This window comes from Rana temporaria, chromosome 12 (assembly GCF_905171775.1).
Source record: "Rana temporaria chromosome 12, aRanTem1.1, whole genome shotgun sequence".
Taxonomy (NCBI): Eukaryota; Metazoa; Chordata; class Amphibia; order Anura; family Ranidae; genus Rana; species Rana temporaria.
In genome coordinates, this window is record NC_053500.1 from 43204531 (window position 1) to 43231282 (window position 26752).

The 26752-nt window shown below is 44.8% G+C and overlaps 1 protein-coding gene across 1 annotated transcript; it reads right to left on the minus strand.

Moving 5' to 3' along the window:
• Positions 1 to 363: 363 nt before the first annotated feature.
• LOC120919272 (ficolin-1-like) lies at positions 364 to 23855 on the minus strand. The gene is made up of 10 exons (XM_040331346.1): positions 23750 to 23855; positions 22479 to 22583; positions 17151 to 17204; positions 11641 to 11694; positions 11484 to 11519; positions 11357 to 11383; positions 9249 to 9373; positions 9005 to 9134; positions 8465 to 8599; positions 364 to 833 (listed from the first exon to the last, which is right to left on the minus strand). The coding sequence occupies exons 1-10, from the start codon at positions 23838 to 23840 to the stop codon at positions 586 to 588; spliced, it is 1005 nt and encodes a 334-aa protein (XP_040187280.1). The 5' UTR covers positions 23841 to 23855; the 3' UTR covers positions 364 to 585.
• Between the last annotated feature and the right edge of the window lie 2897 nt (positions 23856 to 26752).

Consider the following 26752-nt stretch of genomic DNA (forward strand, 5'->3'; position numbering starts at 1 on the left):
AGTTAAAGCGACGCAGTGCCGTATCGCAAAAAATGGCCTGGTCATTGAGCAGCCAAATCTTTCAGAGCTGAAGTGGTTAAATATGTGAAGTATATGTATATTTCATTTTTTATATGAAAAAATAAATAAACTTTAAATAAAAAATAAACAGCAGCTGTTAAGACAATGGACACTGGTCAGGATTAAAGAGATGGAGGGAGAAAAAAGGAGAAGGAAATAGAGAGGAAGAGAGAAAGAGGGGGGTGGAGAAAGGCAGATAAAGTAAAGAGTGAAGGAGGTAGAGGGGGTGGTTGGGAGAGAGGAAGATAGAGTAAGGGGGGTGGAGTGAAAGAAAGAGGTATGTAAGTATATCACGAATAAAAGTGAGATTAATGACAACCGTTTATTTATGTAGTCACAGTAATTGAAAAGATTAACATATTTAATTAACATGTATTCGTTATTTTAGAAATACTTTGTATTTCAGACTATAATCGCCTTTTTAATTGTAATTGTAATCTTTCAGATAAATATTTTTGAATCCCAAACTGATACAATCTAGTATCTGTAGCATGCATACCCTTATAAAAGTAAATAAATTCATGTCTAAATGGGACGAATCTTCATTTCGGTGAATTTATAGGAAAATTGCATGCCTTTATCTATCTGCAAGTTGATCCCGAGGTTACTGGTATCAGGCTCCAAGTAATACAATCCGTTCATATTTGCTTTATAACATTCATTATACCACCAGCCTCCTTTAAATTGCACCGCACAGTTTGCCGAGGATCTCTCATCATTGTCCTGGTCCTCGGTAGTGAACTTCATTTTATTGTGATAATTCATAATGTCCCCTGAAATACACCAGGAGGGCTTTAATTAACACAGAAGTTAGCAGCATATACAGCATAATGTGTAATTTTTCGAATTCCAAAATGGAATGTTGGGCTTTCTTCTATGGCCACTCCAATTCTATAACCAAACTCCTCCCAGCAACTCAACAACAAACCTAAGTTATGTGAATTTCATTTATTTTTGTGAAAAAATGTTAAATACAAAAGCTCGCTCAAGAAACACTTGTGACTATTTTAAATATAAAAACTTTTAGTTGATTTCCATATAAAAACAATGTTGATCAAAGAAATGCCCGTGATGGAGTTTCATTTATTTTTTCCTTATTTACAGGTCTATACTGTAGACATAAAGGAGGAGGGGGAGGCGGCTTCTCTGCTCGGCTGACAGCCGCTGCCCGAGACTGATCAGAGCCGTGAGAGAAGGGGATCGTTGCGCCGTTCCCAGATGTGCCGACTGGCTCGGGTGCAGCTCGCAAACACCCCCCCCCCTGCCAAGCCACTACCTCGGGCTCTCTGTGGTGTGTGTTCTGAGACTGAGCCTGGTAAATTATGGGTCTGAAGGGGGGGGGTCTGTATTGTAGGAAGGGGGGAGTCTGTATTGTAGGAAGGGGGGAGTCTGTATTGTAGGAAGGGGGGGTCTGTATTGTAGGAAGGGGTGGGGGTCTGTATTGTAGGAAGGGGTGGGCCTGTACTGTAGCAGGGGTCTGTACTGTAGGGGGCCTGTACTGTAGCGGGGGCCTGTACTGTAGGGGGGTCTGCACTGTAGCGGTGGTCTGCACTGTAAGGGGGCCTGTACTGTAGCAGGGGTCTGTACGGTAGGGGGCCTGTACTGTAGCGGGGGCCTGTACTGTAGGGGGTCTTTACTGTAGCGGTGGTCTGCACTGTAAGGGGGCTTGTACTGTAGCGGGGGTCTTTACTGTAGTGGGGGTCTGTACTGTAGGGGGTCTATACTGTAGCAGAGGCCTGTACTGTAGGGGGGTCTTCACTGCAGGTGGGCCTGAACTGTAGGGGGGTCTGCACTGTAGCAGGGGCCTGTACTGTAGCGGGGGTCTGCACTGTAGGGGGGTCTGTGTAACATACAGGGGGCCCAGAACTGTTAAGGGGGGTGTCTCTGTAACATAAAGGCGTCTAGAGGTGCAGGGTACTGTGTAATGTAAAGGGGTCCAGAGCTGTGGGGGGCTGTGTAATGTAAAGGGGTCCAGAGGTGCAGGATGCTGTGTAATGTAAAGAGGTGCAGATGTGCAAGGTGCCATGTAATGTAAAGGGTCCAGAGGTGCAAGGGCTGTGTAATGTAAAGAGGTGCAGATGTGCAAGGTGCCATGTAATGTAAAGGGGTCCAGAGCTACAAGGGCTGTGTAATGTAAAGGGGTCCAGAGGTGCAGGGTGCAGTGTAATGTAAAGTGGTCCAGAGGTACAATGGCTGTGTAATATAAAGGGGTCCAGAGTGCAGTGTAATGTAAAGGGGTCCAGAGGTACAATGGCTGTGTAATGTAAAGGGGTCCAGAGGTGCAGGGTGCTGTGTAATGTAAAGGGGTCCAGAGGTACAAGGGCTGTGTAATCTAAAGGGGTGCAGTGTAATGTAAAGGGGCCCAGAGGTGCAGGGTGCTGTGTAATGTAAAGGGGTCCAAAGGTGCTGTGTAATGTAAAAGGGTCCAGAGGTACAAGGGCTGTGTAATGTAAAGGGGTCCAGAGGTACATGGTGCTGTGTAATGTAAAGGGGTCCAGAGGTGCAGTGTAGTGAAAAGGGGTGCAGGGTGCTGTGTAATGTAAAGGGTTCAGAGGTACAAGGGCTGTGTAATGTAAAGGGGTCCAGAGGTACAAGGGCTGTGTAATGTAAATGAGTCCAGAGCTACAGGGTGCTGTGTAATGTAAAGGGGTCCAGAGGTGCAGTATAGTGAAAAGGGGTGCAGGGTGCTGTGTAATGTAAAGGGTCCAGAGGTACAAGGGCTGTGTAATGTAAAGGTGTCCAGAGGTGCCGGGTGCTGTGTAATGTAAAGGGGTCCAGAGGTGCAGGGTGCAGTGTAATGTAAAGGGGTCCAGAGGTGCAAGGGGCTGTGTAATGTAAAGGGGTCCAGGGGTACAATGGCTGTGTAATGTAAAGGGGTCCAGAGGTGCAGGGTGCTGTGTAATGCAAAGGGGTCCAGAGGTACAAGGGCTGTGTAATGTAAAGGGGTCCAGAGGTACAGGGTGCTGTGTAATGTAAAGGGTCCAGAGGTACAAGGGCTGTGTAATGTAAAGGGGTCCAGAGGTGCCGGGTGCAGTGTAATGTAAAGAGGTCCAGAGGTACAATGGCTGTGAAATATAAAGGGGTCCAGAGGTGCAGTGTAATGTAAGGGGGTCCAGAGGTACAATGGATGTGTAATGTAAAGGGGTCCAGAGGTGCAGGGTGTTGTGTAATGTAAAGGGGTGCAGGGTGCAATGTAATGTAAAGGGGTGCAGGTTGCAGTGTAATGTAAAGGGGTCCAGAGGTGCAAGGTGCTGTGTAATGTAAAGGGGTCCAAAGGTGCAGTGTAATGTAAAGGGGTCCAGAGTGCTGTGTAATGTAAAGGGGTCCAGCGGTACAAGGGCTGTGTAATGTAAAGGGGTCCAGAGGTGCAGGGTGCAGTGTGATGTAAAGGGGTCCAGAGGTAAAATGGCTATGTAATATAAAGGGGTCCAGAGGTGCAGGGTGCAGTGTAATGTAAAGGGGTCCAGAGGTGCAAGAGGCTGTGTATTGTAAGGGGGTCCAGAGGTGCAGGGTGCTGTGTAATGTAAAGGGGTCCAGAGGTGCAGGGTGCTGTGTAATGTAAAGGGGTCCAAAGGTGCAGTGTAATGTAAAGGGGTCCAGAGGTGCAGGGTGCTGTGTAATGTAAAGGGGTCCAGAGGTACAAGGGCTGTGTAATGTAAAGTGGTCCAGAGGTACATGGTGCTGTGTAATGTAAAGGGGTCCAGAGGTGCAGTGTAGTGTAAAAGGGTGCACAGTGCTGTGTAATGTAAAGGGTCCAGAGGTACAAGGGATGTGTAATTTAAAGGGGTCCAGAGGTGCAGGGTGCTGTGTAATGTAAAGGGTCCAGAGGTGCAGGGTGCAGTGTAATGTAAAGGGGTCCAGAGGTGCAGGGTGCTGTGTAATGTAAAGGGGTCCAGAGGTACAAGGGCTGTGTAATGTAAAGGGGTGCAGTCAGTGTAATGTAAAGGGGTGCAGGGTGCTGTGTAATGTAAAGGGGTCCAAAGGTGCAATGTATTGTAAAGGGGTGCAGGGTGCTGTGTAATGTAAAGGGGTCCAGGGGTACAAGGGCTGTATAATGTAAAGGGGTCCAGAGGTGCAAGGTGCAGTGTAATGTAAAAGGGTCCAGAGGTGCAGGATGCTGTGTAATGTAAAGGGGTCCAGAGGTGCAGGGTGCTGTGTAATGTAAAGGGGTCCAGAGGTGCAGGGTGCAGTGTAATGTAAAGGGGTCCAGAGTGCTGTGTAATGTAAAGGGGTCCAGAGGTGCAAGGTGCTGTGTAATGTAAAGGGGTCCAGAGGTACAAGGGCTGTGTAATGTAAAGGGGTACAGAGGTACAAGGGCTGTGTAATGTAAAGGGGTCCAGAGGTACAATGGCTGTGTAATATAAAAGGGTCCAGAGTGCAGTGTAATGTAAAGGGGTCCAGAGGTACAATGGCTGTGTAATGTAAAGGGGTCCAGAGGTGCAGGGTGCTGTGTAATGTAAAGGGGTCCAGAGGTACAAGGGCTGTGTAATGTAAAGGGGTCCTCCTTCTACTTGCCCGTAGACGCAGTAGTGCTATGACCACGGCTGCCCCTGGCATGTTGGCACACAGATGTGTTGTCCTGCAAGTGTTGTTGCTCAGGTCATCTGTAACGCTGCTGCTGCTGTTGCTGCTCTCCAGCTGACCTGTGCAAGTCTGGTGCAAAGTCACCCCTGCTTTTATGAGGGGTAACTTTAGACCGGGCGTACAGCTAAGGCCCCGTACAGACGACCGAACATGTCTGCTGAAACTGGTCCGCGGACCAGTTTCAGCAGACATGTTCGGTCGTGTGTAGGCCCGAGCGTGCAGGATTCCAGCAAACATTTGCCCGCCGGGCCTTTTCCCAGCGGGCAAATATTTCTGGACTTGTTTTAAAACAGCCCGCTGGAATCCTGCCCGCTCGGACATGTTCGGTCGTCTGTACAGACCTACCATACATGTCCAAGCGCCCGCCATCCCTCGCATGCGTCGAATGACTTCGACGCATGCGTGGAAGCATTTAACTGGCAGGGCCGCCCATGTCGCCGCGTTGACGGCGCGGACACGCCCCGCTTATTGTTTACACGCGGATTTCTGTACGATGGTTAGTACAGCCATCGTACAGAAATCCCCGGGCAGACATGTACGGTGAAAACGGTCCGGCGGACCGGTTTCATCGTACATGTTTGCCCGTGTGTACGCGGCATTACGCGCACTGCGCGTAGCCTGCGCCGGCCAAACGTACGCATGAGAATCGGCATATCTCTCTCATTTGCATAATTGAATAGGAAATCAATGGGAATGAAAGATGCGCCCTGCCTAAATATGCGCCTAAGTTCCGCCGACAGAGGACAGTTACGTCGGACGGATGAAGCCTATTTTCGGGCGCATCTGCTTCTGTGGGTACGGCGCATAGATACGCCGGCACACATTTACACTTACGCCGCGCATCTCGAGATAGACCGTCGTATCTCTATGTGAATCTGGCCCTGTGTCTCTATCTATCTCTCTCTCTCTAACTGTCTGACTGACTTCTCTTTAACAAAGCCGGAACACACTACACGAGGCCGCCTTACAGGCGGCCATATATAGTGTGGGGCGTGTACTAAACCCCCTGAGCCATAATTGGCCAAAGCCACCCTGGCTTTGGCCAATTATGGTTCTTCGTTTTTTGGATGCTGTGATTGGCCAAGCATTCAGGGTCATGGTGCATGCTTGACCAATCATCAGCGCGCAAAGCCGCAGTGAATTATGGGCAAACGCGTGTCACTCGAATTTGGCGCAAACGACCCATTTTGTTCGAAATGACCAGCTCATCCCTAGTTATCGGTAACCTGATTGGCTTAATGTGCAATGTGTCTTTTTTCCTTGGTGCGCGGTCTCTAGAGCCAAGTGGACCATTTCAGCAGCAGGGTAATCAAGCACATTGCCGCTATTGTTATGGATGCTAGATTCTGCTGATAAGAAAACGGAGAGCTTTCACAGTTCAGCAGACTTTCAGTAAGAGTCAGATTTGATTTTCTAATTGCCTGGCTGCGAAGAGCTTGAATTTCTTGCCTAGAATTTACATTGTTATGTGCTATTGTCCTCTCTAGGCTGCTGTAATATAATTAAATTGATTCTTATAAAGACACTACTGGAATCAGTGTCAGGATTCCCAGATACTAAACACTGTCTGATGAAATGGTATGGACAGCCAGATCCTCAAGGATATAAAGGAGTCATTAAATCAAAGTATTAAAAACAAACCAATTGTAAAGAAGCAGTTGAATAACAAGGTCGGTGATTGGTACGGGATGGATACCATTTATGACGGGAGTTCTGCCACTCTTATGATTTATAATTGAGCTTGGGGATAAATATTAGAATGGCATTTTCTAAGCTTCTGAAAATGCTGCTGCGTTTTGATGGCACAGTGGCTGCGTTTTGATGGGCATAGTGGCTGCGTTTTAAAGGAAAAGTGGCAGCGTTTTGATGGCACAGTGGCAGCGTTTTGATGGGCACAGTGGCGGCGTTTTGATGGGCACAGTGGTGGTGTTTTGATGGGCACAGTGGCTACGTTTGATGGGCACAGTGGCTGCGTTTTGATGGGCACAGTGGGTGCATTTTGATGGGCACAGTGGCTGCGTTTTGATGGGCACAGTGGCTGCGTGTGAGCGCACAGTGAGGCTGCAATTTATTTTATTTTTTTCAGAATTTCAGCTTGTTTGTGCCCCACTAAAAATTTGGAGCACCAGCCGCCACTGCTTTGGAGGGATTAACTCTCTCTTCCTGTTTTGGTTACAGGAAGAAAGCGAAGAGAGCAAAGAGAAATCTCCCCAAAGGGACCCAAAAAAAACCAGGGGTGCTAGGATTTTTTTTAAAACTGTTGTCACGCATTTTACAGCAGTGAAAACAGTGTAGCGCCCTGCTCCTGATGACCAGGCGCTATGTTTAAATTTAGTGTATGTCTGAGCTGGTAATTAGCTTGCTGGGGAAGGGTACTTAAGGGGCAGATGCAATTTTTAGGGATTTTTTGCCCCTTTGCCCTCCGGGCTCGGGTATCTGATGGTTGATTACATCCGCGCGGCCACGTTGGACCGAGGCTGCATCCCTGCCACATAGGCCCAGTTGTCCTTACTGGGGCCTACACTTTGAAGGTGGTCCTGTGCTGTCTGTCCTAAGGGAGGAAGCTACTCAATGGAGGAAACCAGGGGAGGACCTGTCCTGGAGAGGACCGAGCGGAAGGCTGGTATCTCGGGGAAGGCCTGGTGACTTTATTGGAGGATGCACCGTAGCCTATGTTACCTTAAAGTGTGCCGGGTCGGTATAAAGGCTCTAACCTGTAAGGCTGGATAACCGAATACTAAATCCTGTGGCAGAGGATTATTGAACAGTTCACCTTTATTGCACTAAATCTTGTGGCAGAGGATTATTGAACAGTTCATATTTACTGCACTAAAGCCTGGTGACTTTATTGGAGGATGCACCATAGCCTATGTTACCTTACAGTGTGCCAGGTCGGCTTAAAGGCTCTAAAGCCATGTACACACGATCAGTCCATCCGATGAGAACGGTCCGAAGGACCGTTGTCATCGGTTAACCGATGAAGCTGACTGATGGTCTGATGTGCCTACACACCATAGGTTAAATAACCGATCGTGTCAGAGCGCGGTGACGTAAAACACAACGTCGTGCTGAAAAAAACGAAGTTCATTGCTTCCAAGCATGCGTCGACTTGATTCTGAGCATGCGTGGGTTTTTAACCGATGCTTTTTCATACTAACGATCGGTTTTAACCTATCGGTTAGGCGTCCATCGGTTAAATTTTAAAGCAAGTTCTCATTTTTTTGACCGAAGGATAACTGACCGATGGGGCCCACATACGATCGGTTTGGACCGATGAAAAGGTCCTTCAGTCCGTTTTCATCGGTTTTGACCGATCGTGTGTACGCGGCCTAACCTGTAAGGCTGGATAACCGAATGCTAAATCCTGTGGCAGAGGATTATTGAACAGTTCATCTTTATTGCACTAAATTCTGTGGCAGAGTATTATTCAACAGTTCATCTTTATCGCACTAAAGTCTGTGGCAGAGATTGTTATTCTTTCTTTTTGTCTGTGCATCATCCCGGCTGCTAGGCCGGGGGAGGGACCTATCCGGGTGAGCAGTACCCACTCGGAGGAAATGGTGAGTGTGACTTTTTTAAGTTTAAAAGTTCCCCAGTGATCTGCATCAAGTGCCTGACCCTCCATCCCTCTATCTGTGCAAGTTTGTGCGAAATAAAGCTTAACAAAAAGGATTTACAACTTGTGTGGATAATGAGGTTTCTATAGACTCTCATCCTCTAGACAACGAATAGTGAGGTAACGTGCAGGCCCAAATCTATTCCAGCAGCTCCCTCTTGGGTAGTGCTACAAAAGTATTTGCAATTTTATTCAGCCACTTACCGACATTTCCACCCTTGAAGTCTCCAAGCAGCAACTGGTATTTGTCAGATTCCCCCAGCACTTTGATGGAGGAGTATTTCATGTACTGTTTGGTGTTATTATAATCCTGTACGTCTATCCGCAACTCCCATGTACCTAAAAGGGACCAGGAACATTTAATGGTTGCTTTGTGCATGCAATATATTGGAGATACATTCATCTATACCACTATGTTAGTTTACTATAACCTTACTGTAACCTATCATGGAATTTTGATGGAGCTCATTCAAATTCCCATTGATAAATATAATTGTAGAAACATAGTTAAACAAATATGATCATTTATACCCCATGATCTCTTCATGTTGTGACAACTCTGTGATCATACATGTACTCATTGCAAAACAAAAGGCACTATATTGAGGAGTCTTCAGCTAGAACCACCTAGACCATGTCTCAGTTTATTTAGGAATATCACTGGGTTATGAGCTATTGGGAATGACCCAATTTGGCTTTGTGTAAGTGATGGACCCACATGGGTCATATAGAATAAATGAATACCTGATGATGTTAATAAGTGCAGATTGTCATTTCCCAACCAGAACTCAGTCAAGAGGTTGCCAAACCCAGCCTTGTAGGCTTTCCAGTCACGGAAAAAATCAACTGATCCATCCCAGCGTCTCTGGAAAATCTAATTATGGAAATGCTACAATTATATAGACATCTCATATCACAGTATTTAAATAACTTCTTTGAGCAGCAGCTTAAGACTGATTCTAACATTTATAAGGTCCTTGTAACTTACTATCCAGCCGCCTCCATCAGTATCCATATCGCACAGGACCCTTAGTGGCTTCTTACCATCTGGGTATATAGTGTACCGTCTGCTCAGGGCAAGACTCTTTGCATAATCTTTACAGTTCCTGGCAACTGAAGGAAAACAATGAAATCAACTATAAAATAACTATAACGTCATCTTCAACATAGTAGAGCTCTGATGGCACCATATGTTATGAAGTGACATTGACACAATCATAAGTCCTGGTGGTTCATACAGCTGGACAAATAGGGTCACCAGGGCCCCTTAGCTAATAGTTTTAGCAAAATTCAACTGGGCATGTGCTGAACAAAAGAAACAAAGGCATCTTGTGATTCCCTATCTTGTAGTACTCTTTCATTATAAGGCCTCCTGTGAAATATAAATGTGTCGTGTGGACTAGTTTATAAGTGACATATTGGAGGGTTACAGAAGGGTTAGATGGTTTGCAATGTCGTTACATTGTTCAATAACCACTATAGTTGCATTGTTAGCAAAGACAGGCAAATGACTATACACCAATCAGCCATAACTTTATGACCACTCACCTAATATTAAATAGGTCCCCCTTATTCCCGCAAAGCAGCCCTAACACATTGAGACATGGATGTCACTGGACCTCTGAAGGTATGCTGTGGTTTCTGGCACAAAGCCATCAGCAGCAGATACTTTAAGTCCTCTAAATTGCGAGGCGGGCCTCCATGAATCAGACTTGTGTTTCCAGCACATCCCACAGATGCTCTAGTTGATTGAGATCTGGAGACTTCAGAGGCCAAGTCAACACCTTAAACTGGTTATGTTGCTTAAACCACTCTTGAACCATTTTGTTCAGTGTGACAGGGCGCATTATTCTGCTGAAAGAGGCCACTGCCATCAGGGAATACTGTTTCCATGAAACAGTGTATTTGGTCAGCAACAATGTTTAGTTAGGTAGTGCATGTCAAATTAATATCCACGCGAATGGCAGGACCCAAGGTTTCCAAGTGGAACATTGCCCAAAGCATTACACTGCCTCCACTGGCTTGCATCCTGGTGCCATCTCTTACCCAGGCAAGTAATGCTCATGCACCCAGCTATCCACATTATATAAAAGAAGGTGATTCATCAGAACAGGCCACCTTCTTCTATTGCTCTGTGGTCCAGTTTTAATGCTCACATGCCCATTGTAGGTGCTTTTGGCTGTGTCCATGGGTCAGCATGGGTACCCTGACCAGTCTGCAGCTACACAGCCCAATACACAACAAAATTGCATACCCATTTTTTTTTCCTTTCAACACATCAATTTTACGGAAAACGACGTAAAATCACTACGACGGGCAATCGTACGTTCGTGAATCGGCATAACTAGTAATTTGCATATTCTGCGCCGACCACAATGGAAGCGCCACCTAGCGGTCAGCGTAGATATTGCACCCTAAGATACAACGGCGCTGACCGTCGTATCTTAGGCATGTTTAAGCGTATCTCAGTTTGAGAATACACTTAAACATACGACGGCCTTAGATTCGGACTTACGTCAGAGTATCTGCTGATACGCCGGCGTAATTCTATGTGAATCTGGCCCAACATGTTTACTTGCTGCCTAAGGCCTCGCTACGGAGTCCGCCTGCTCCCGTAGGCTCAGCGGGAGATCAGTCCGCAGATCTCCGCTGTGCCGACGGATGACAAGCTCCTCTCTGCTCACTGAGCGGGGAGGGGCTTGTCGGGCACCGCTGTTTCCCTATGGAGCGATCTGATGAAAACGGACAGCATGTCCGTTTTCATCAGATCTTACCCAATCCGATCCGCATGGACGGATGGGGACGTGGCCCCCATACGTCTGTTTTTAGTGGGTCGGATGTCAGCGGACATGTCTCCGCTGACATCCGACGCTCCATACCGATGCGTGACAGACGGACCCGAACGACCAAGTGTGAATATGGCCTAATATATAACTTTCAGATGCTGTTGTAACAAGATAATCAATATTATTCATTAAAGTTGTCAGTGGTCATAAAGTTATTGCTTATCAGTTTTTTTTTATCATAAACACAGTGTGGAACTGACCATTTCCAGATTGAATAAATGGTGTGATTCAAATTCAGTGTTTCACTTACTTTGTGCACAGAAGGCTCCTCTTTCACCTAATGGCAAAAAAGAAAAACAAAGATTACATTATCCCAATAGATCCATGTCAGTGGGACGTACAGACATCTAACATGACAATCTGTACAATGATGTCACCTTTCTGCCCCTTTAGTCCTTGTGGGCCGGGGTCACCTGAAATAGCAAGACATAGTTTGAGTAAAGGCTTTTGAGTAGACCCCAGGATCACTTACTGTGACCTCTGGTGACAGAGTAACGTTCTTTTTGTATGCCGGACTGTGGAATTCTGACAAACCTTTCAATCCTGAGGGTCCCTCCTTCCCTGGCTGTCCAAGGGGGCCCCGATCCCCTGAAAAAAATGAAAAAACAGATAAGTTCAGGGGAGCATAAAATAAATGAGGGATGTCCAAGAAGAAAATCTCTTGGATCATGCACCAGGAGAAAATGGTCAGTTCAATACTTAATTCTTCTGGAAACGTTGTGGCAGTGTGGGAACCCTGGGCTAGACACATTGGCTTATCTATTATATAAGGACAAGGAGGGGTGGCGGAACTCCACCTTATCTCTGTTCTCTCTCTTTTTATCATATATTCATAGGACTAAGGGACCGATTTCCAAAGTTCGTAGCTGGCAACACTAACCTATATTCTCTCTCTATCTATTTCTCTTTCCCTTTTCCTTCCTTCTTTATTTTTATTTTTTTTATTATATCTTCGAAGAATAAGCAGTCAGTTTCGACTTGTATGATTACATTAGAGAATTTTTTATTTTTTGTTTTCATTTTTCTTTCTTTACTACGGTGACAAGAACACTGGAGATGATTGTATAATTTATATGCTCTCTTCCGGAGTCTCCTTGTCACGATCGCTACCGTGCCAAACAGACAGCGAGGCGTGGTCGTCCCCCAGTTGGCTCTGGGTGGAATTGAACCCAGGACCTCGCCATTGCTGGTCCAGGTCTTTGCCTCTGAGCCACTGCTCAGTGTTATTCTTCTTGCTGTCCGTCGGAGCCTGGTTCTGAACTCGTGCTACTTTGGACCAATCAGTGGCCTGAGCGGCCTATTTAAGCCAGCCCCTTCCTCTTTGCAAATTGCTGGTTCGTTTGCAGTGTTTGCTACTGGAAACCTTATCTGTGGATATCCTGTTTACCTGACCTTTAACTTGCTCTCTGGATTGCTGCTCTCCTTGACCCTGTGCCCCCGGCTTGAACTTTGGACTGTCTGACTTCTCTACCCCTGACCTTGGCTTTGAACTTCAGATACCCTACCTGCTCCAACCCCTGACCTTGGCTTGTTCTCTGGATTATTCTTCAGCCTTGTTCCTGTTTGAGCACCTTCTGTTTGGACTATTTCCTGTGTGCTTCTGAACAGCCTCCAGTGAGCTTTGGCTATCCAGTTCCCGGTCCAACTTGGATTCCCTCCTGCCACTGGACCCGGTGCCTCTTGGTGCGTCCTTCCTTCTGTTTCAAACCCCAGCGGGTGGATCTCATTGAGTCGCAAAGGTGAGCCGCCCTTGGCATCTCGGCCTCGGTAAGTAACGTTCCTGACACTCCTGCCATCACCAAGACATGGGAATAAGTTATGATATTCCCTACTTTGGGTTTGGCCCTCGACCCTGGAAACACCAGTTATTCTGGGGCTGGGGGTGCATCCCCGCCTGTTTTTCTTTTTTTTTTAAGCACGTCCTTCGAGCTTAACGTACTCAATGCTTCTTAGGCACAGTGTGATCCCATTGAGGGTGCCGGGAATACAGTCAGTTCTAGGTGCTACTCTCTCTTTCTTTGGTTAAACTTAGGTTTAAGGTGAAGAAAAATAGCCTATTTTATGTAGAATGATGTTTTTGCTCTAGGCTAATTTTTTTGATTTTGACTTCAAATTGTATGTACACCATTTAGCCCCAGGTTGTTCTGGAGGCTCTTAAAATGTACTGTACTGCCTTTCAATAAATTTCTTTGAAAATGAAAAAAATAAAAAATAAATAAATGAGGGAAAGTGTTTTATAAGAAATAAACTATAATTAACAACGTTGAACCTTTACTTATTTTTATTTCAAATATGCATCAAGACCAGCATTTCCTGATGATATAACTAAATGAGAGATGTTCAAAAAGTCAACCTGGTCATTGATGGTTTTCAGCAGGTGCATACTAATTTAAAAAATGCAATGATCCATATGCAGAGTTTTTATTTAAGCAATTGACCTTCAACTTGATGGCCGGGTGGGTGGTTTCCTATCCTGACTGGATGTCATATGACAGGACACAGCCGATGACTGATCAGAGTGCCGTCCTGCTGCCGGAGATTGGGCCGCAGGGCAGTATTCTAACATGATGACGACCCCAAACACACCTCTAAGATGACCACTGCCTTGCTAAAGAAGCTGAGGGTAAAGGTGATGGACTGGCCAAGCATGTCTCCAGACCTAAACCCTATTGAGCATCTGTGAGGCATCCTCAAAAGAAGGTGGAGGAGCGCAAGGTCTCTAACATCCACCAGCTTCGTGATGTCATCATGGAGGAGTGGAAGATGACTCCAGTGGCAACCTGTGAAGCTCTGGTAACCTCCATGCCCAAGAGGGTTAAGGCAGTGCTAAAATATAATGGTGGCGGCACAAAATATTGACACTTTGGGCTCAATTTGGACATTTTCACTTAGGGGTGTATTTACTTTTGTTGCCAGTGGTTTAGACATTAATGGCTGTGTATTGAGTTATTTTGAGGGGACAGCAAATGTACACTGTTATACAAGCTGTACACTAACTACTTTACATTGTAGAAACGTGTTATTTATTCAGGGTTGTCACATGAAAAGATATAATAAAATATTTACAAAAATGTGAGGGGTGTACTCACTTTTGTGAGATACTGTATGTACCCCATAGTTTTTGGAATCTATAACTTTCCTATAAACTAAAAAATATACACTGATTTGGGTTATTTTCACCAAAGAAATGTAGCAGAATACATTGGCCCAGATTCTCGTATCTCGGCATAATACAGCGGCGGCGTAACGTATCTCATTTACGTTACGCCGCCGCAAGTTTTACGGGCAAGTGCTTGATTCACAAAGCACTTGCCTGTAAAGTTGCGGCGGCAAGCCCGCCTAATTCAAATGATCCGGGTAGGGGGCGTGGATCATTTAAATTAGGCGCGTTCTCGCGCCGATCGTACTGCGCATGCGCCGTCCCTAAAATTTCCCGACGTGCATTGCGCTAAATGACGTCGCAAGGACGTCATTGGTTTCGACGGTAACGTAAATGGCATCCAGCGCCATTCACGGACGACTTACGCAAACGACGTACATTTTTAAATTTCGACGCGGGAACGACGGCCATACTTAACATTAATAATATATAAACTACAGCGCTACTAGATCCAAAATTACACCACACAATTAATAATCAAATGTAAAAAGCTGCACTATGTGAAAAAAGGTGACCAAACCATAAACAATGTAAATAATGTACATATGCGCTAAAAACAACTAATTAATGTGATATCTACTACAAAAGATCAGATGCCAAATGTGATAAAAAACAAACAAAAATTGTTAATACTGATGAGTGAACTCGGTATTGTTATCACCGCAAACAAATGTGATAAAATCAAAATAGCATCGACTGCATAAGGTTTCCAATAACCGTCCCTATAGTTGAATGGATATTGCTCTGAAGGGTTAACAGTGCGTGTTTAATCAGCAGAAAGTGAATGTCAGTGCAATCAAACCAACACAGCCTAGGATGGCTATTGAGCACTACAAATGGATTCAGACCCGCTTCAGTGTGATGATACCACGATGATATTGTTGAATAATATGCAATGCAGTTACTTCAGATCCACTCCACACAAATCACGGCAGGATGTGAAATATATCAGGGAGAGAAAAAAACACACAATAGTGTAATGCTGCAAAGCTCCAAAGCAGAATCAGAGGCGCTGTGCGCTGATACACTCACGATTTTCCCCCTCTTTGTGAAAGCCACTCAGTAACGAATTGTAGAGTTCCTCACTCTGGAACTTCCGACAGGTCTCGTATGGCAGGCTCCTCCCCCACGCGTATCGTCACTTGCCACGTGACTTAATCCTGGGTAATGTCCATAGAGCATGCTATGCATTGCATATTATTCATTATTCTGTGTGGTATCATCACACTGAAGCGGGTCTGAATCCATTTGTAGTGCTCAATAGCCATCCTAGGCTGTGTTGGTTTGATTGCACTGACATTCACTTTCCGCTGATTAAACACGCACTGTTAACCCTTCAGAGCAATATCCATTCAACTATAGGGACGGTTATTGGAAACCTTATGCAGTCGATGCTATTTTGATTTTATCACATTTGTTTGCGGTGATAACAATACCGAGTTCACTCATCAGTATTAACAATTTTTGTTTGTTTTTTATCACATTTGGCATCTGATCTTTTGTAGTAGATATCACATTAATTAGTTGTTTTTAGCGCATATGTACATTATTTACATACTTAACATTGACTGCGCCTCATATACCCAGGGGCAACTTTACGCGTCGCAAATCTAACGTAAACTTCGTAACTTCACTGCGTCGACCGTGCGTACGTTCGAGAATTCGCGTATTTTGCTAATTCGCATACTCGATCGGGAAAACGACGGAGGCGACACCTAGCGGCGAAAAAAAAAATTTGCATTTAAGATCTGACAGCATAAGAGCCTTACGCCTGTCAGATCTAATGGATATCTATGCGTAACTGATTCTAAGAATCAGTCGCATTGATACGATGGCCCATATTAGGACTTACGACGGCGCAAATGGCGTTGCGCCGTCGTAAGCCCTTTGAGAATCTGGGCCTATGTATCCTAAATTTATGCAGAACAATTATTTATTTGCAAAATGTTATATCAGAAACAAATAAAAATTTGTTATTTTTTTCCCAAAATTGTCAGTCTTTTTTGTTAAAGTGGTTGTAAACCCTTACAACACACGTTATGCTACAAGTAAGCCTATATTAAAGGGATTGTAAAGGTTTGTCTTTTATTTTCTAAATAGGTTCCTTTAAGCTAGTGCATTGTTTGTTCTCTTACCTTTATCTTCGATTTCCCTTCTAAATGTTTTTTTTTCCTTTGTCTGAATTTCTCACTTCCTGTTTCTCCTCAGTAAGCTTTCCACCATCATCCGAGCTGTTCTGGCTGGAGGTTAGTCAGCCAGAACATCTTACTGAGGAGGAACAGGAGGTGAGAAATTCAGACAAAGAAAACAAAGAAAACCCTTTAAGGCTTACCTGTAGTTACCCTGTATATCTCCTAAACCAGCACGGTTTAGGAGATATCCCCCTATATCTGCATGTTTCGAAGTGATCGGCACATGCGCACTGAAGCAATGGCATGGCGTGCCATTGCTTCAGTTAAATGTGCCGTTACCGGCAGCTCCCGCAGGCATGCGCGGGAGTGACGTCATCGCGGCTCCGGCCAATCACAGCGCCGGAGCTGCGAATACACAGAAGTAAGCTCCGGGAGAGATGTCCGCGGCCGGAGGGGGGGTCAAGGACCGCTGTGGGGGCTTCGATCTGAGGTAAGTAATACATAATGAGTTAGTATGCTATGCATACAAGCTCATAATGCCTTTGTCTTGCAGAGCTTTTTATTATTATTTTTTTTTTTTAGGGTTTACAATGACTTTAATTTAGCAAAAAAAAAAAAAAACAGTAGTGATTGAATACCACAAAAATAAAGATCAATAGTTAAAACCAATACTATTTTCAAGGCCCCTTTAACCCTATAGGGACTGCCCTCCCCCGAATCCCACTTATACAGTAACTGCTATTACCACTGACCTTTTTGTCCAGGAGGCCCAATTTTTCCAGGTTCTCCTAGTCGTCCCTGGTCACCTACAAAAGAGTTTAGCATGGAATGGGACTACCAGACACATTGCTTTGCCAAATGATGTCTATTCACAATACGAACATTTATTGTTTTCTCTAGAGAGTACAAAGAGTAACAAACATTTGTGATAATGAGGCCCATGTTGTAAACTAGCATTCAGTGAATGAGGTCCATGATATACGCTAGCCACCAGAGAATGGGGTCTGTGTTGTTCACCAGCCATCAGAGATTAGGGTCTGTGCTGTACACTGGCCACCAGAGAACGGGGTCTGTGCTGTACACTGGCCACCAGAGAACGGAGTCTGTGCTGTACACTGGCCACCAGAGAACGGAGTCTGTGCTGTACACCAGCCACTAGAGAATGGGGAGTATGGCAGCACCTCTCTCACACAACTTGTATCTGCTATTGGATTTCGGTCTTCCCTTTTGTGGCAATATAAATGGAGCCCAAACAATTTTGCCAATTGGGTCTTTTCCAACACCTCATCCCCCCTTGCACATCAAACAGTGTGGGACCATGTGTGTGTGTGCTTGAACCCTGGTGGGTCCAATCTACCACAGTTCCCAGTATGGACACTATAGGCAGCCTCCAGGTTTGGGTCTCGCAGATTCCAGGCTTTGTTTATTTACTGTATGCACCTGCCCCTGAGAAATGTTTTTTTTTAGCCACAAAACATGTCGGGCATATCTGGATGCATCTTATGTCTTATATAGACAGTCTATTTTATTTTAGCTTAGTTGGATTTATTATTATTATACCACTCTCTTCACAAGTCACATAAACATGGAGGACGATATTTTATGCCACATTGTGTAGTGTACTTTTATGCTATGATCTATTTCTAGGACATTGGTCTTTAAAGGGGTTTTCCACCCATTTTTTAAGTTTATTAAAAGTCAGCAGCTACAAAAAGTGTAGCTGCTGGCTTTTAATAAACAGACACTTACCTGCTCCACGGCTCCAGCGACGCGCCGGCCGGGACTCCGCTCCTCGCCCCCCCTCGCCGGCCGGTGTCTTCATTCCTAGTGTGGGCACCCGTCAGTCACAGCTTTCGGCTTCACGGCCGGGCACCCACTGCGCATGCGCGAGCGGCACTGCGCGAGCGGCACCGTCCGATTGGACAGGCGCTCGTCTACAGGGAGGGGCTGTGAAAAGGCGATTAAGCTAATCGCTTTTCCAGTCCCTCGGCGGAAGGAGGAAGTGGGACAGGAAGTCCCCTTCTCCTGAAGCCCCCACTCCCCCCCCCCAAAAAAAATTACATGCCAAATGTGGCATGTAAGGGGGCGAGGAGTGGGTTAAGTAGAAGTTCCATTTTTAGGTTGAACTCCGCTTTAATGTATAGATTTTCTTGTATGTCTATCAATTTCTGTATTCAATATGAGACAGTTTTTCACTGTCCAGATAATAAATACATATGTATTTAAATTATTGACAAATTTTCTGGCCATATTGAACATTCTTCCCAATTTGCTGCTTATTTACATTTTATTAGGAATGGAGACGTAGGTTTTCCTATATCTCATTTAAAGTCCCACATTTTTCCGTTCCCTTTCCCCTCTTCTTTTTCACAGCAGAGAATGGGGTCTGTGTTGTACATCCGCCACCAGAAAATGGGGTCTGTGTTGTACACCAGCCACCAGAGAATGGGGTCTGTGTTGTACACCAGCCACCAGAGAATGGGGTCTGTGTTGTACACCAGCCACCAGAAAACGGGGTCTGTATTGTATACCATTCACCAGAGAATGGGATCTATGTTGTACACCAGCCACCAGAGAATGAGGTCTGTGTTGTACACCGGCCACCAAAGAATGGGGTCTGTGTTGTACGACATCCACCAAAGAATGGGGTCTGTGTTGTACACTATCCACCAGAGAATATGGTCTGTGCTGTACACCAGCCACCAGAGAATGGGGTCTGTGTTGTACACCGGCCACCAGAAAACAGGGTCTGTATTGTATACCATTCACCAGAGAATGGGATCTATGTTGTACACCAGCCACCAGAGAATGAGGTCTATGTTGTACACCGGCGACCAAAGAATGGGGTCTGTGTTATACGACATCCACCAAAGAATGGGGTCTGTGTTGTACACTGTCCACCAGAGAATATGGTCTGTGCTGTACACCAGCCACCAGAGAATGGGGTCTGTGCTGTACACCGGCCACCAGAGAATAGGGTCTGTGTTGTACACCATCCACCCAAAAAAAATGGGTCTGTGTTGTACACCAGCCACCAGAGAATAGGGTCTGTGTTGTACACTAGCCACCTGAGAATAGGGTCTGTGTTGTACACTAGCCACCTGAGAATAGGGTCTGTGTTGTACACTAGCTACCTGAGAATAGGGTTTGTGTTGTACACTAGCCACCTGAGAACAGGGTCTGTGTTGTATACTGGCTGCCAGAGAATGGGGTCTGTGTTGTACACCATTCACCAGAGAATGGGGTCTGTGCTGTATACTATCCACCAAAGAATAAAGTCTGTGTTGTACACTGGCCACCAGAGAACGGGGACTGTGTTGTACACCATCCACCAGAGAATGGGGTCTGTGTTGTACATCAGCCACTAGAGAATGGGATCTGTGTTGTATACTGGCTACCAGAAAATAGGGTCTGTCTAGATCATCTTTATGTAGAGAAACAATTCTTTTTTTCAGAGAGTTCTTTGCCCTGAGGTGCCATGTTGAACTTCCAGTGACCAGTATGAGAGAGTGAGAGTGATAACACCAAATTTAACACACCTGCTCCCCATTCACACCTGAGACCTTGTAACACTAACAAGTCACATGACACCAGGGAGGGAAAATTACAAATTGGGCCCAATTTGGATATTTTCACCTAGGGGTGTACTCACTTTTGTTGCCAGCAGTTTAGACATTAATGGCTGTGTGTTGAGTTATCCACCAGCTCTGTGATGTCGTGATGGAGGAGTGAGAGAGGACTCCAGTGGCAACCTGTGAAGCTCTGGTGAACTCCATGCCCAAGAGGGTTAAGGCAGTGCTGGAAAATAATGGTGGCCACACAAAATATTGACACTTTGGGCCCAATTTGGTCATTTTTACTTAGGTGTGTACTCCCTTTTGTATACAAGAAAATACTGCGCAGGTCCAAAGACAGGTGGATAGTGCTGAGACTATAGTAATACTAAAAAATAAGAAATAATAAATAAAGAAAAAATAAAAATAATAAAAACACTGCTGCAGCTCATATGTCAGATAAACATAAAATAGTAAATAAAAAAGGTAAAGCTGCGCTGTAACATGAATCAGCATAAATATCAATTATGCTGTATGTGATGCACACAAAACACCAGTGCAATATGAGAAAACAAGTGAAAAATGATGTGCAAAAGTCCATGAGAAGGATGTATCATAAAAAGTTCACATATGTGACAGAAAGTTCTCCGAATGGGTGAAATTAGATATCCAGATGATATTGTGAATCTGTATAGCAGATGACAGAATCCTCCACCACTTATATTCTAAGTGGAAATTGCGAGTATTGCCTCATTAGAATTAAATAAAATCTGTAAAGTGTGCCAACATCCCTGTTGTTTATAGTAGGTGTATCTTAATCAGTGAACTCAAACAAAGGCTGCTTGGGGCCTGGTTGATTGACCATAGATCAAGAGAAAAGGGGGGGGGGGGAAGGAAGGTTGTATGGGATTTTAAAGGCACTAGCATACATCAATGTAAAAATATATAAATATTTATTTTGACATATTATAATAATACAAAATATACAAAAATTACAAGACAAAGTGTCTTGTAATTTTTGTATATTTTGTATTATTATAATATGTCAAAATAAATATTTATATATTTTTACATTGATGTATGCTAGTGCCTTTAAAATCCCATACAACCTTCCTCCCCCCCCCCCCTTTTCTCTTGATCTATGGTCAATCAACCAGGCCCCAAGCAGCCTTTGTTTGAGTTCACTGATTAAGATACACCCACTTATATTCTAACTGCTTACCAGAGCAAGAAGTTAGTCAGGCATATAAACATATGAGCCACTTAAAGGGATCCGGGAAATACTGTCAATCTCTCTCCAATCTCACCAGTCTTCTACATCAGACCCATCTCTCTCCATAAGTAAGACCCAGAGGAGAAAAACACTAATATAGCGTAATACCGTTTTGAATGGTTTTATTATTAAAAAAGTAGTGCACTCACATGTATGCAGATTAAAAGTGCGTGTATCGATAATAGCCGGCCGGCTCTACTGTCCGCTCGTCCTTCCGGGTAGACAGCGTGGTACGAATCGTGGTGACGTCAGCACGTCGCTCCTCCCTACGCCGTTTCGTCACAATAATGACTTCTTCCAGGGGCACCTGGAAGAAGTCATTATTGTGACGAAACGGCGTAGGGAGGAGCGACGTGCTGACGTCACCATGATTCGTACCACGCTGTCTACCCGGAAGGACGAGCGGACAGTAGAGCCGGCCGGCTATTATCGATACACGCACTTTTAATCTGCATACATGTGAGTGCACTACTTTTTTAATAATAAAACCATTCAAAACGGTATTACGCTATATTAGTGTTTTTCTCCTCTGGGTCTTACTTATGGAGAGAGATGGGTCTGATGTAGAAGACTGGTGAGATTGGAGAGAGATTGACAGTATTTCCCGGATCCCTTTAAGTGGCTCATATGTTTATATGCCTGACTAACTTCTTGCTCTGGTAAGCAGTTAGAATATAAGTGGTGGAGGATTCTGTCATCTGCTATACAGATTCACAATATCATCTGGATATCTAATTTCACCCATTCGGAGAACTTTCTGTCACATATGTGAACTTTTTATGATACATCCTTCTCATGGACTTTTGCACATAATTTTTCACTTGTTTTCTCATATTGCACTGGTGTTTTGTGTGCATCACATACAGCATAATTGATATTTATGCTGATTCATGTTACAGCGCAGCTTTACCTTTTTTATTTGTGTACTCCCTTTTGTTGCCAACGGTTTAGATTTTAATGACTATGTGTTGAGTTATTTTGAGGGGACAGCAAACTTACACTGTTATACAAGCTGTACACGCACCACTTTACATTGTAGCAAAGCGTAATTTTTTAGTGTTGTCACATAAAAGTTATAATAAAATATTTACAAAAATGTGAGGGGTGTACTTACTTTTGTGAAAAATTGTATGTGTGTGTGTGTGTGTGTGTGTGTGTGTGTGTGTGTGTGTGTGTGTGTGTGTGTGTGTGTGTGTGTGTATGTATATATATATATATACTGTATATTTATAAATAAATGTATAGGCTCTCACCTGTGACTCCTGTTTTCCCAGATTCTCCTTGCTGACCTGGAGCCCCCGGGATGCCAGGACTTCCCCTGAGGATGGTTAGCTGGTCAAGGCTTACAGCTGGCACTCCTATAATTATAAGCAAGTCACAAAGAAAGGGAATATTACATGAAGGAGCAACATATACATGGTGTGCTAAGTGTCAGAAACTGCTCATTACACCACACTGGATGAATATACAGTAAAACCTTGGTTTGAGAGTAACTTGGTTTGAGAGCGTTTGGCAAGACAAGCTACATTTTTTAATTAATTTTGACTTGATATACAAGCGATGTCTTGATATAAGTAGCGTCATGTTACAACTGAGCATAAAAGAGAAGCGAGGTCTATGTGGACCGCTTTACCCCAGATCCCTGCATACTCAGATGTGCCTCTTTTAATCATCAACCATTACTAAATGCTGTACCTTCATCAAATGTAACCATTTTGCTACACTTAGAGGCGCCTCTCTTCTCTTTTATACATAGTTACATAGTTACATAGTTACATAGTTAGTCAGGTTGAAAAAAGACACAAGTCCATCCAGTTCAACCACAAAAATATAAACAAACAAAATAAAAAACACAATATAATCCCATACACCCAACTCCATACCCACAGTTGATCCAGAGGAAGGCAAAAAACCCCAGCAGAGCATGATCCAATTTGCTACAGCAGGGGAAAAAATTCCCTCCTGATCCCCCGAGAGGCAATCGGATTTACCCTGGATCAATTTTACCTACAACTCTGTAGCTCCTACTGGATTTTGGTTCTAATCCCCTTGTGGAGGCTTCCATTTGTGGATGGACATTTTATGGTTACACAACATTGCTATAATCTTTTTATATGGACTATAAACTGAAATATCTATGAATAAATGGTTGTGGAACAAATCATCTAAGTTTCCATTACTTCTTATTCGAAAATTCGCTTTGATATACAAGTGCTTTGGATTACAAGCATGTTTACAGAACGAATTATGCTTGCAATCCAAGGTTTTACTGTATATATAATGAGTAACAGATTATCCCTGGCAGCCAGACGTTGCAATGACACATACTACACAGCACAATGGTCTGTTAATACCCAAAGATACTTCTGTAACTGTAATGTTATTTTTGTCTACGTTTTAGTTGATTAGGGGATATGCAATGCACGGCATATTGGTTCCATATATTACTTGATATCCACATGAGCACACCTTGTACTTAATATCAGCTTTGTAATATTGCATAATGATAATAAGATTGTCCTACCTTGACATGGGTCCTTAGCATTACCGAATGTAGTCAGCAGGCAGAGCAGCGCAGGCAGCCAGGTCCTCATCATCATCATCATCATCATCATCTCTCCCCATCCACTCCTGTCCTTGTTGTTAGAAAGGGAACTGGTTTTCTGTATTTGGGAATCCCCTTATCTCCTTCCTCTTATGACACAGTGCTGACTCTGTCCCCAAACCAGCATACTCATCTAATAGATAGTGTAATCTTTTTCTTTTTGCTAATATGAATATTTCATCCTTTGTCTTTTTATTAATTTTCATTAAAACAGCTTTATCAAATAAGAAATTGAATAAAAAAATATTGTTACAACAGTATTTCTGCCATATTAATAGTAGTTCAATTATTAGCAATTTATTAACATGTTTATAGATAATGGATGTTTGATGTAAAGTGGAAAAATGCAAATCTTTTACCAAATCACAACAACCAATCAGCATTCAGTTTATAGATTCCTAGTGAATGTCACATATTAAACACAACAGCCTGCTTGACTAATGCTGCACTTTATTTTGTGTAATAGTAAATGAGCCCTATTTTTAAATATGAATTGTTATTATTCTCACAAAGCCTCATTATAAGTATGATGACTGATTTTATGAAGCAGCTCTGCCCCCCAATAAACAGATTACAAGTGGGGGGTATTGGTAGGGTTGCCACCTTTTCTTCAAGCCAAACCCGAACACTCTAGCAGCCTGGGACATCTTTGGGTGCCCTAAGGAGAATAGTTATGTGGTGTGCATAGCGTGCTGCAGCGAACAGCGTTTGTGGCCAAATTGCTATTGCTGACATTATCACCCTGCCCCCCCAGGGATGCCAAACCTGCCCCCAGACACATGCCCGCAGCTCCTGGATGGCAACAGATGTGTGTGTGAATATCTTGGTTACTTAGGAAGTCACAGCCTGGTCTGAATAATGGGTCCGGGTTTCAGCCTGCCTGAAACCCGAACACATGATTCAAAATCCGAACTGTCCGGGTGAATCCCGAACAGGTGGCAACCCTAGGTATTGGGGAAGCCTACATCCTCCTCTCATGCCTCATTAACACAAGGCGGACTCCGTCGGGATTCAGTCCGCAGATCTCCGCTGAGCTGGCAGATGACAAGCTCTTCTCTGCTCACTGAGCGGGGAGGGGCTTGTACAGCGCCGCTGATTCCTATGGAGCGATCTGATGAAAACGGAACAGCATGTCCGTTTTCATCAGATCTCACCCGATCAGATCCGCCATTGATGGATATGGACGTATCGCCATACGTCTGATTTTGGCGGATCGGATCGGGTCGGATGTCAGAGGACATGTCTCCGCTGACATCCAACGCTCCATAGGACTGCATGGAGCGGCCGTTCAGGTCCGCCGTCAAAACTGACAGGCGGACCTGAACGGTCCATCTGTGTGAATGAGGCCTCGCTCAATCTTTGGTTTCCTACAATAGGTGACAAAAACTAAATAGATTAGGAGTCCATAAGTGGGGTTTGGAGAGGTTGTGGGGGAGAGTGTAAGCATTCAGTTATCCATATGCATAATGAGTAATTGCCCAGCATATGATTCTGATTAGGGATGAGCTCAGGTGTGCTTGGATCCTAGGCGAGCCCCCCAGGAAACTGTCACCTGTTCATGCCAATCATAAGTGGCCGATGCACTCCATGCCCTGCAACCACTGTATACATACCCCTTGTCCATGTATATGTAGCGGCCTGCTACTTTTTAGCTGGCACTGCTTTAAATTTAGAGGGTAGTCTGAGAGTTAGTTGACTCAGACTGGATGATTTTTTCCAAATTTTGGGCCTCTGTTCCAGCCATGGCTGTACTGTGAGTGACCACTATTGTTGTCTGGGGTGCCGTTACCACCTCAGGCCATGGGTGACAGCAGTCAGGTCAAGGTGTTTTGGGTGTTCCCCTTCGGCAGCCAATCAGTAGGGGTTGATCGTCCCACTATGCATGCTGGGGAGGAGTATTTAAGGGACAGACGCCATTGGTTCGGGGGCGTCGATCGCTGGTCTGTCGTCCCACCACCCCCCGTGTGTGGCCCTCCTGGCTGGGGGTGCATGTTCAAGTGTTCCTGGCTCCGGGACCACGTTGGTCCAGGGTTGTGATATACTAAGTAGGCCCGGTAGTCAGACTGGGTCTACGTTTGCAGAGTGGTCCTGTGCTGTCCGTCCTGGAGGGAGGAAGCCACTCGACGAAGAACCGATCTTGGAGAGCACTGAGCAAGAGGCTGGTATCTCAGGAGAGGCCTTGAACTTCATGAAAGGACGCACGATTACTGAGAGGCTGAGTGATGTTCGCCTGTCAGTTCTAAGTTTGCAAGAAGTTAATCGGGAGAGATCCGGGTGCTGAATCCTATGTTGAGAGGATTTTGGACAGAACATACCTCCATCTGTGGGAAGGTCTGTGGCAGAGACTTAACCAATTTCCGTGTGCCATCCTGGCTGCTAGGCTAGTGAGAGAGGCCTATCCAGGGCACAAACAAACTGAAAAAAAATTGCAGCCACTGTGCCCATCAAATGCAGCCACTGTACCCATAAATTGCCGCCACTGTGCCATCAAATGCAGCCACTGTACCCATTAATTGCCGCCACTGTGCCATCAAATGCAGCCATTGTACCCATCAATTGCTTACACTGTGCCCATCAATTGTCGCCAGTGTGCCCCATCAAATGTGCCCCATTAGATGCTGCCAGTGTGCCCATCAACTGCCTCTACTGTGCCCCATCAGATGCTGCCAGTGTGCCCATCATTTGCCGCTACTGTGTACCATCAGATGCTGCCAATGTGCCCATCAATTGCCACTACTGTGCCCCATTAGATGCTGCCAGTGTGCCCATCAATTTCCGCTACTGTGTACCATCAGATGCTGCCAATGTGCCCATCAATTGCTACTACTGTGCCCCATTAGATGCTGTCAATGTGCCCATCAATTGCCACTACTGTGCCCCATTAGATGCTGCCAGTGTGCCCATCAATTGCTGCTACAGTGT

Coding starts and splice junctions, on each gene's coding strand:
- LOC120919272 (XM_040331346.1), bottom strand. CDS start 23,840: ATGATGATGATGATGATGATGATGAGGACCTGGCTGCCTGCGCTGCTC. Junction 11,695..17,150: donor TGGGCCTCCTGGACAAAAAG/GTCAGTGGTAAT, acceptor CATTTTTTTCAG/GGGATCGGGGCCCCCTTGGA. Junction 834..8,464: donor CTTCAAGGGTGGAAATGTCG/GTAAGTGGCTGA, acceptor GGTGTATTTCAG/GGGACATTATGAATTATCAC.